Source organism: Gavialis gangeticus, unplaced genomic scaffold (genome assembly GCF_001723915.1).
Source record: "Gavialis gangeticus isolate Ggan-Ray unplaced genomic scaffold, GavGan_comp1, whole genome shotgun sequence".
Classification (NCBI taxonomy): Eukaryota; Metazoa; Chordata; order Crocodylia; family Gavialidae; genus Gavialis; species Gavialis gangeticus.
In genome coordinates this window covers 45,417,871-45,429,063 of record NW_017729024.1, presented here as the reverse complement: position 1 = coordinate 45,429,063, position 11,193 = coordinate 45,417,871, and the positions used below count along the sequence as shown (strand labels likewise).

The window sequence follows — 11,193 nt, the reverse complement described above, 5'->3', positions numbered from 1 at the left end:
ATGCACAGAGCAGTATATCAAATACCACGTGATCTGAATACAAAATACAGGGAAGGAAGCAAAGGAAGGTACAATGAGGAACAGTTTAAGCTACCATTAAAAGTAAATGACTAGAAATTGGAGTAAAATCCCCTTTTGTGTGTGTGTGTGCGCACGCATAGGGAAAAATTAAGCACCATGAAGACATCATTGAAGGATTTGAAAATATGCCAGCTGCTTTCATGGGCATGCTAAAGGGAGACAACTTTGGAAAAGCAATACTGAAAGTGTGAAGGGAATGTGATCCGCTTCATCATGGAGTACAACATAGATACTTTTCTACTACTATTTTATATGGGTAAGATTTATAACCTAAAGGGAGATCGTACTAATGACACATTTCAGTTTTATTACCAGATAGTCAACCATTAGTTGCCAGTAACGTATAAATTCATTAAATGGTTCTGAGCCTTAGGAGCTAGCATTTTTGTAGTTGTAATCCAACCAATTGCCTACCAGTACTGAATTGCTTATCTGATGTTTGCAGGACTGCACTGCTGATACAGAATTGCTAACCTAGAGGTACCCTTAGTTTCAGTGAGTTAGGGTTTGCACTGAGAAGAAGCCTACTGGCAACTATCCCAAGGCAAACCTGAAACAGGCTTGCCGCAGATCACAGCAAAGGCTTCTAAAATTCTTCATTTAAAAGGTTAAATTAGTTTCAGGAACAGCATATGGGGAGAATAGTACCAGATCTTAACCAGGTTGTTAAGTCAGTTGTGTCTTTTAAACATCATTGTTAGAGCAAACTGCATTGTACCCATGATAAATAAACAAACTAGATGTTTTAAAAATATGTGACTAAGCTTATAATTACCAATTAATGAAATGTCTCCAAGCTATCAACTATGGATTGCAGAGTTGCATTTTCATTTAGGTGTAAGAGGCTGGTGGAGCAGAGTGATCTCTGTTCTTTAAGCTTTTCTTTCTTACTGTGGAGATCTACAATCTAGCTTTATCAAGGTGCCAACTGCATATTAGTATACCTTTGGCTTAAAGGTATAGTCCCACAGGCAGGGCAGATTTTTGCTAACTTGATCTGGTCTTAAGCTTGGAGCAGGTCCCTGAGTACAAGAGTGGAACTTGAACAATTACTTCTTAACAGGGTAGAGGAAACTTAGTGGTTGATCTATGTTATTAACTGCTGCAGCTCCTCTTACTATGCTCAGCAGTAGCTGTACGAGTGCCTGTTTTTGCAATAGACGACAGGACTTACAGAACTGCAGCTCTGGCCAGATACTCATCCGAATTAGCTAGCCTCTTAACAGAAGAAGGCTGTAAAGGTGGGAAGGAGTCAGCAGTAGCATAACAAGGAGGGGGTAGGGATCCAGCATGGTGAGACACCAGCCTGTATGGGTATTGGTACTGCACAGGTCAGCCATATAATAGTGCAGGTGAGAAGCATAGGAATGGTGGAAGCAAGTGCCAGGGGAACAAGGTACAAGGATCAGGCTGCCTGCTCCCTCTTTCCCCACTCCCCTCATAGTAGGGGACATTTTGAAGGGGTTAAAACATTCACCAGACATTATGGCACATTAGGGCAATGTCATCCAATTTATCCTTTGGAAACTGCAGTAAAAAGGCAGGCTTTTATATAAGCTTCAAGTACTGCACACAACAGCTGAAGGCAAAGAATTGATCATTTTATTGTACTCATTTACAGTTTGAAGGGACAGTTTATTTTGATATTTATTTCTGAGCTAACGTGATCAGTCTTTAAGTAGAAAAAAAGTTACATGCTATAATTTAAGCAGTCAACATTTGTTCACACTGTTTGTTGGATCCACTGTTACATTAGTTCTTTAATATGCTCCTCCAGCTTTTCTTTGTTTGCTCCAGAAAATTCCTTCACCTACAATGAGAAATTTTTTCAGGCTATACATTTTAGCTCTATTATTAAATAAAAAAAAAAAAGAGAGAAATATCAAATCACTTCCAGTTATACCACATTATACTCCCTTGGGGGTGGATGGCTATTCCTGCTTTCCAGCTTCATTTTCAAGGTTTGGGACACTTTGAAGTCTGGTTGTATTTTTAGAACAGGTACCCACCAAGTTAAACATTTCTTAAGAACATGTCTCCATACCCATCGCAGGTCCCAGCCCAGCAAGTCCACTGCTCTCAATTGTGTCCTTACACTGCAAACTGTCATTATCCAAAGAAGTGGGCTTGGCAGTCCAATGTGTTGACTAGGAAGTACATGATACCACACAGTAGGACCAAAACACTCAAAGATGTATGAGGTTTAGATAACACAGCAAAACAAAACTTGCATGCAACTGAGGCAGTCATTTATTTACAGAAATGAATTTTAGGGAAACACTGCTGGAGAGTCATTAAGAGACACTACTAGTCTAAACTGCCACTGGCTTGAGATACACAATGTCTCAAGACCTAATACTGAAGGGCCAATTAAGCCAAGTTTAAGAGCCAGATCACAAAAGGCTTTAGTGTACAACAATGCCTTTTCTCCCCCCCCAAATGTGTGCACTTAGTAAGCTTGGGAAGGGTCCTGTGCTGGAAGGGGCATAGCTGGAAATACTGAATGCCATGGAGCTGTCAAGTTGGCTACTGCTTGCATTTGCTCAGAAAGCTAAAAGATGCAGTCTTGTCAGCCCTCCCCCATAGCCACAGCTATTAGAGTCAAGTACTGCAGCTTCTGCTCAAAGCAGCAAGCGAGCCATTATCAGCATTGTGATGAGGCCTGTGCTGCAGAAACACATCATTTACAGAAGCTGTATAAAGAACTACTTGCAACAGAGTAGTAGTAGTCCTGCTGCTGCCTTTTGCAAGGGTCTGGGGCCTAGCCTCATGCAACAAAGGAAAGATTCTAGTGCCATACTTTCTGGAGACTGTTTCCATGAGAATTTACTGTCACAGTCTGCCATGATTCTGGAGAAGTCTCCCTCCACACTCCCTAGTATTTTGCCTTCTGAAGAAGGAAGGTGCGTTTTTGTTTGGGGGTTTGAGAGAAAAATATGGTGCATCAGTTTGGTCACTGAAAGATTATTACTTCAGCCTCTCTACAAAAAGGTGGACAGTAATCAATAGCTATCTTTACTTCTGTTTTATTATACCTTCATAATGTTTCAGAAGAGTTATTACTGTAATTGGTAAATGCTAACCTATTGCAGTGGTTAAGCAGAGAAGTTGCATACAGCCAGCTGACAAACATCTGTCTGGGGCAAAAGTGAAGAGTGCCTAATTCTGACTAGAAGATTATGAACCAGGGCATACATTTCAGGTATCTCCCTGAAATGGACAGTTGTCTGGTATGTTGGCAGGACTCGACAGGTAGTTATTATATGTTTTTGGTATTTTTTTTTTTTAAAAGTATGTTTTAGTGACCCATTACTCTTGGCTAGAAAATCTAGTCTCAGGGTATATTAATTTCCTTGCACTTTTAGTTCAAGTCATCTGAATTGTAGACAAGTAGGTTAGCTAGCAAGCTCTACTGCTTGAGAAACTGATACAAGTTCTACAAAACATGAATGAGCATCTTTAGCTTTGGAAGACTTTCCTGGTACATGAAACCAGATTCCATTCTTCCTCCCTACCCGCAAAAGGTCATGCAAAGCAATCATCTACATTTTAAGAATACTTTCTAGGCCTAAGTATAGCTACTATTGATCTGGGTTCAGATTCAAACATTTCAGCATCCAGTGCTCTCCTTCCCAGGGCTGCTTTTCCCCACACCTGCTCCACCAGGAATGTGGAAACTTACCCGCTTGCCACTCTTGTAGAACAGGAATGTCGGCATGCATTTGATTTGACAATGTTCAGCAACATCCTAGAAGAGAGGAAGTTTCACTGGAATCTTAAGATATAAAACGTTAGGTTACAACTAGAAAGCAGTCTGTTGAAAAAAAACCACAAAAAAAACAAACAAACTGCTAGAGGACAGATTGGAGCTAAGCATGTACTTGGTAGCAAGTAAAGGGATACATTCAGTGGAGTCTACCAGTCATAGATAAAAGCTATAGTCTCCTCATCTTCTCTAAAAATTAAGAGCCACTGTTCTAAATCTAAAGAAGAGGCACCCCTCAGAATCAAGGCACACCTCCAAGTTTATCCAAATTGAGCAGTATCTCCATTTCAGAGACTTTGCAAAGGAGCCAGGTAATAGGGGCAGGAGAGTGGCCAGGCAGGCAAAGCCAGAACCTGCCCATATCCACTTATCTCCTTGCACTTTCTGCAGCACCCTTCAGAGGAGCTCATTCACTTAAGTATATCACTAGTTCCAGTTTCCTCTGGGGGACTGTTTGACAAACCCAGGATTTTAGGGTCCACTCAGCTACCAGGAAGCCTCATTGCGTCAGGCCCCATTCCAAGCAGGTTGTGAGGGTGTACTCCACCAACAGGTTGAGCTACCAAATTCCAAGAAGTGTTCCTGCTAAAGAAGTTGTTGCTCAAGTGTCTGAGGCCAGAAAAAGAATCCTTAAGAACTGAAGCTTACAGCAATACATTCATTATTTCAATTATGCATCTTAGCCAATCAAATTTAACTGGTGCAACAACAAGAAAAAAAAATCCTGTCGTTAGGGGCAGTTGGGACAACCCTTGGGTAAGCTCTTGCTTAACAGCAAAGGGAATGGATACAAGAGAAAGTTTGAGAAATATGTATTCCTTGGCAGAGGTCAGGTGAGACTCACAGACATAGGTATTTAGTGCCCTTTCAAGTGATTGCATGACAGCCAATTAATACACGCTGTTACCTTGTAAAGAAGCCTCAAGAACATGCACTGTAAGAACTCCCTCAACATGTAATCTTACCAAATGAGGATTTCTCATGTTGATACAATTAAAAGAGCTGAAGCCATGCAGCATTCCTACTCTATTTTTCCCCTCCACTCAAGAACATTTCTAAACTTAGTGGATATTGGCAAAAAGACAGCTTCCAGGGAGAAGCAGGGATAAGTTAGACAGTTCTAAAAGAGTACAGCAGAAAGTTGAATTTTACATTGACTCTTGGCATCAGTCCCTGCGGTTGTACTGTTTCATAGCAGTAGCTAAACAGCTTGCCTGCCTTTTGACATGCCATCAGTTTATTTGTACTAAAGTCAAAAAGGAAACATTACTGCTCCAGTAAAGCCAAAGTTCGTGGGAAGATTAAGTGATCAAGGCATAGAGCTTACCATGCTCAGATGAGTGCTGTTACACTTGAGGAACATGGAGAACCTGGAGAGGGTCCAGAGGAGGGCCTCCGTGGCCAGCCCTATGAGGAGAGGCTGAGGGACCTGAATCTCTTCAGTCTCTGCAAGAGGAGACTGCGGGGGGGAAATCTTGTGGCCGCCTACAGCTTTATCAGGGGTCAGGGAAAGTTAACTAGGGCCCCCCCTTGGAGTCACCAGTAACAATGGCCACAAGCTGAGGGAGGACAGGTTTAGGTTAGATATTAGGAAGAACTACTTCACTGTAAGGGTGGCCAGAGCCTGGAATAGGCTTCCCAGAGAGGTGGTGCTCTCGCCTTCCCTGGAAAAAATCTTCAAGAGGAGACTGGATGGGCACCTGGCTGGGGTCTTATGACCCCTCCCACCCCCAGTGCTCCTTCCTGCCCATGGCAGGGGGTCGGACTCTATCCATCTAGGTCCCTTCCCACTCATTGATTCTATGATTCTTGTAAGGGCCAAGCAAATTTTAGCTGCCTTACTAGGACTGAAGACTTGCCATCTTGAAGTATAAATCTGAGTTCAATCCTGGTAAAGCAGCTAAAAATCGTCTCCTTAGCACCCTTCTTCCCCATGCCTGCAGTGAAGACTATGGAGTCTGCCATACAGTTGTACTTGTGCATCTGAACTTTAATCAATCTGGCTTTGTACAAGTCCACTAAAATAAATTTAACATTTCCCCAGTAGGACATAAGACACCCCCACTCTTGAAAGTGAAGACAGTCCTTAGCTCTCTTGCTCTGTAAAGCTATTAAAATACAAGAGCAAGAGTAACACTACTCATTTTCAGCACTGAAGGTATTACACTGCATGTTAAAATCTAGTTCTACTGTCAGCAGTTATGACCAACAGTATTAGTACAGAGGAAAAAATAAGATTCAAGACCTTACCTGAGCATCATCCACATCAACCTCCAGGAATACTACATTTTTATATTTTTCCACAAGTCCCTAAAATTTAAACAGAGTTTAGTGTTATAGCTGCAGCTTTATTAAAAACACTTGCCCCCCCCCCAGCATTGTTCTCAACAGCTTAGTCTCTCATATTGTGGGGAGAGACTAATTCCCCCTCCCTTTTAAATGAAGTCCCATTTCCATTACTGCTATTTTACTAGCTAGAATTCTGGTCTCCAGAGTTCAGTTAACAGTCTAGTGTCAGTGATAGTCACCAAAGCATTCATGACTTTACTTTTCCATCTCCAATCAGAATGGATTAGGAGGAGGATTTTATTTGGGCATTCCCTGCTCTGCCTCCAAATCATTAAGTCTCACAACAACTTCTTCTGGAAGTATTATGATGGCTATAGGGACACACAAATATTAAGGTTTAGAACCTTCCAGATACAGGCAGGTCCGTTGAGGATTTATAGCTGTACATGTATTCTTCTCTAGTTTGATCTAGTTTACAAGACAGTCATCTCCCTGCTATTGAACTGCTTTTAAAGTTAACATTGTATTCCTTCCCCCCCCCCACCCTCTTCTTTTGAGAAAGAGTTACTCATGAGACAGTCTGTCTCCACTTCAAAAAGGGAATGGACCCAAACTTGATACAGTAGAGCTGCTTTGCTTTTCCATGTGCATTTACAATTTTGCAGATTGGAAAAGCAAGTGTATAATCAACACAGTATTCCTACAGGGTACTGAAAGCCAGGGAGCATGCAGGGCCACACAGACAGCCACACTGCAGTTGCTGCTGGCCCTACAGGTCTGCAGTATGGATTCAGTCCAAGGCCTTGGACAAGTTGACACTGCTGTCTTAGTGGAATCAAAATGCAGGGTACTTATTCTAGACTTGAACAGCTACCCAGACCATATAGCAATATTAGACATCATTATTCATTTTAGCCTTAATTACAATTTCAGAATGACATCAGTATTTCAAATGGGCTTCTAAAGACAGCAATGCAAGGCTCTCTGGTGTCAACTAGGACAGGTTTATTTACATTCTCTTGACCCTGTCATTTGCCACAGTGAAGTTAGAAGAAAGTCTCACTTAAGCATGTTCTTTAAAATTATTCCATGTGAAATGGTTAAAAAACATCTAGCATGTCAGGGATGTGGTTACAAACTGCACCAAGGTCAGAAGGCTTCTTGACCATGTCAGCTGGGGACTTGTCAGACCTCTCAATGAAGTAGTTTTGAAGCACTACATTGTTTTTTTACCACTGAAAAATTAGTAAGGTGAGTATTGTTTGCCAGTTACTTACATGGAAAAAAGGCTTGATCATTTTGCATGGTCCACACCATATAGCAGAGAAGTCAATAACTACAAGTTTATCACCAGCTGCCGCCAATTCGGCCTCAAATTCAGCCTGGGGGCAGGGGAAGAGAAAAAGAGAATAAAAATTAAACACATTAAGTTCAATTTCTACAAGTGAATACAAGCCACTTGCCTCTTGACAACCAGTGTGTTTTTGAGCTTTAGAATGCTTTTTAGAGCAGCTGAGAGTTGCTTATGAAGAACAAAGTAGTGGTGACATTTTGTACAAGTGTCATAAGACATTTACCTCATCCACAATGATAATCAGTTTAATAATAAAATGTTTTTGTAACTAATTTAATACCTTTTGCTAACAGCAGAGTAGACATGATGCCACCCAGAGTTTTACGTTTGTTCAGATTAAGTTCCAGGAAATAATGATGTCTTCTTAAAAGTCTCTTATGTTAGACTTGTATTCCAATACAGCATAACTTTAGTCTAAGTTTCTATTAACACATCTAGTACTTGTTTAACTAACAGGGCAGCACAGTTTTAGGTATGCTGATATACAAGAAAAGTGTTTAGCAAAATATGCTTTGCATAAATGTCCAGAAGGGGGGCAAGGAAAGTGTTATCTTCAGTTAGTGAATTAACGTGGCTACCACATCAAGGTATTAGAACTTGGAGCTTTCCAGTCTCCACATTTAGCTTTTATTAAAGTGGGGGTGGGAAAGGGAAGTCTCCTGCTTTTAAAGTTCAACAAATTTGTGTCTCAGCTTTGAAAGAAATTAAAATTAATGGAACTAGTTGGTCCAAGACAATATCACACAAAGAAGATGGTTTAGTACTAAAAAAAAAAAAAGTGTGATTCTAGATGTTTAGCAAACAGTTTTCAGTCTTAAGTGAAAGTACATTATTTGCTGCTAAAGAGTATTCAAGTGATTTTAATTCCATAAATTTAAGCCTTAAGGTTGCCAGCTTCAAACTGCATTTAAATAAAAACTGGAAGCCAATATGAACTAAATGCAAGCATTATCATAAATTCTGAGCTTCAGAACTGAAGAGTTTCCCACCGCTTATCCAATTAAAAAAAAAAAATGGAAGGTGACTAAGCTCTGAGTCAAGCCATTTTCCCCACCAAATTATAATGGCAGATATGGTGTCTTGGCAGAAACTACAGTCAATCAAAAGGTGCCACTTCAGGCTTTAGACTTGAGTTATAGTACATGTTCCTGATAAATAATGCATGCAGGTTACTAGTAGAGGAAAAAGTACAAGCGGTCAGGCTTGATCAGACAGATCTAACAAGTTAAGCAGGGCTTCCCCCCCATGCCACTCTCCTTATACACTGAAGAGTTCAGAGCCTTCAAGTGAACTCCTTTATTCTAGGCAATCTCATATAATCCAAGCAAAAATGCACACAGACTTCCTGTATCAGAGATTTTTTTTGTACACCAGGAGATCTTTCCGCTCAGCTATTCCTAGAAGTGCAGTTTTAAAGAACTAGACTGGTGCATTTAATCATACAGTATTTTAAAACACTGACCTTATATACCAGAGTAAGAGGTATCTCCATCAGTACCCTGATAAATATGCAGCTCAGACTGATATTAGACTCAATTACTTATATCTGTGCAAGTCATTGTATATGCATGCCAAGTGATGCTCTTGAGTAACTATGCACAGGAAAGCAAGTTTCTTCACCACTCCCTTTAGCCCAGGAAGTCAAACTTATCTGGCTTCCCTCACCTTTTGTCCCTGACCCTCTGGCCCCGTCTCAGCATACCGGCTGCAGCAGGTGCTCCAGCTCATCTAGGACCTGCACTTCCTGCAGTTCAGATCCCAGTGCAACTGGAATAAGTGCTTTGTGTGGCATGATCCAGCCAGAGCAGTAGGGATAGCCACCCCAGGGTAGGCACTGCATGCAGTGCCTGCTTCAGCCTGTCCAGGATCTGGCCTGCACATGACACCTAGCTGGCACAAGCTGGGTGTCCAATGCATGCAGTGCAGCTGCCACTTTGGCCAGACTGTGCCACACCCAGCACGCATTCTGGGATCTGCGCTGAATGCAGCTTGGGTCACAGACCAGCTGGAGCATCTGCTGGATCAAGTATGCTGGGGGAGGAGCAGAAGTCCGTGGGCCCAGTCCAGCCCTATACCATGAGAAACTAGGTCCACATGGAGCATCAGACACAGGGGCAGCACTGGGGCCAAATAGCAGGGCTCACAGTATATTTAATACTTACTCCTACTTTTGTCTAACTCCTTCAGGTATTACTAGTGTATATTTACCAGGACAGAAGACAGCGCGCACAGTGCATTCCTTTAGAATGAGATGTGAATGTATGAGTGAAAGACGTTTAGCTAGTCAGCTAGTAGAGTTAGCAACCATCCTGCATCTTCATCTACCAGTTTCCTTCTGGTCTTAAATCAAAAGCCCTTTAATGCCAGTTACCTGCCAACATAAGTGGCCCTTGAACTCTATACTCAGATGGATAAAAGTGTCTAAATAGCCTACCATGTGACCACAGGATCAATCACCCAGTTCCACTAGTCAGAAGTTAAGATGTAAATTAGAGAATGTTGACTACAAAGACTGGAGGATTAAATTTGTCTTTTATAGCTTTGAGCTGAGGGGGATTTTTCCTCTCCACCCCAATTAAAGCAGTGCAGGAGGCCTTACAGAGTAGCAGCAAGTGCCAGGAAGGATTTAATCTAGAGCCCTAATCATACAGCAACTCTGGTTGCTAATATTAGCTGTGCTTGCATTTTTCTGAACTCTGATTTATTTTATGTGACGCTTGCCAAGATCAAGTCAAAAGGTTCTGCTGTTTCAGGACCAAATCCTCACCTTTCTCCCCAGATAAACCGCCCTGCCTTCCCTCCCACACCTGAGCCCACAGCAAGGAGCTCCTGCCTGGAGGCACCCACAGCTCCAAAATGATTAGGATTACCAAGACAGGCCGCCTCGTGCTGCACCAGCCTACGCTACTGTTTTTATACAAGGAAAAATAAGAGATTTGCTCTCGCTAATCCACAGGGAAGAGCAGGACAGTTATTCAGCAAGCCCAAGAGCCCTCAGAGCATGCTTTAAAAAAAAATATATATAAGAGGAAACCAGACGAGTCTATACAGTAAGTAGAGAAATGGAAGCAGAAAATGAGACTGAAGATCAGTAAGAGGGAGGAGGAATTCAGGCGACTTGCCCGGCAGTTGGGGCAGGGGGAGGGGAAGGGATAACCTTTTCCCAAAAGTAGCTTTTTTCAGGGAGGGGGGGACGTGTGTCCGCCTTTCTCCCTCCCCAGCCCCCCTTCTCCTGCCTCGCCTTCAGCCAGCACCCCCTACGAGGCGCAGCCCTGAGCCGGCCCGGCAAGGCGCCCCCCCACATGGCGGGAACAGGCCGAGCTGCCCGCAGCGCCCCCCCCCGCGCAGCAGCTGCTCACCAGGGTCCCCACGCACTTCACCATCGTGCCTCCTGCTCGCTCGCGCACGTTGCCTACTAGTGACGTGAGTCGGCCGGCTACAACTAGAGGCCCGCCCGTCTACCAGCTTATGTAGGCCAGTGGGAGGGGGCGGGGCCAAGTGAGCGCATGCGCGGGCAAGCCCATCGCGTCCCCCAGCCCTTGTTTTTCGGCCCAGGGAGCCGAAAGCAGGGGTGGGGTGTAGATCAGCGCGTGCGCACAGGGGTCTGTTCCTCCCGGCTGTACGCGGGGGGGGGTGGTTAACAAGGCTGGAAAAGAGAAAGAAAAAGACTTTCCGGGGGGCGGGGCAGGAAGGGGCGGGGGGA

General features: G+C 43.1%; 2 protein-coding genes across 2 annotated transcripts in view; one reads left to right on the top strand and one right to left on the bottom strand.

The window, feature by feature from the left end:
- The window catches only part of PTGR1 (prostaglandin reductase 1), a 31,714-nt gene extending 30,879 nt beyond the window's left edge, over window positions 1-835 (top strand). The window contains 1 exon segment of the mRNA XM_019517045.1: window positions 162-835. Coding sequence (XP_019372590.1) covers window positions 162-272 — 111 coding nt within the window. The 3' untranslated portion in view covers window positions 273-835.
- An 826-nt stretch (window positions 836-1,661) lies between these two features.
- LOC109297348 (thioredoxin-like) lies at window positions 1,662-10,911 on the bottom strand. Its single transcript, XM_019517043.1, has 5 exons — window positions 10,850-10,911; window positions 7,414-7,518; window positions 6,098-6,157; window positions 3,764-3,829; window positions 1,662-1,891 (listed from the first exon to the last, which is right to left on the bottom strand). Exons 1-5 carry the CDS (start codon window positions 10,871-10,873, stop codon window positions 1,829-1,831), a joined length of 318 nt encoding a protein of 105 aa, XP_019372588.1. The 5' UTR covers window positions 10,874-10,911; the 3' UTR covers window positions 1,662-1,828.
- Between the last annotated feature and the right edge of the window lie 282 nt (window positions 10,912-11,193).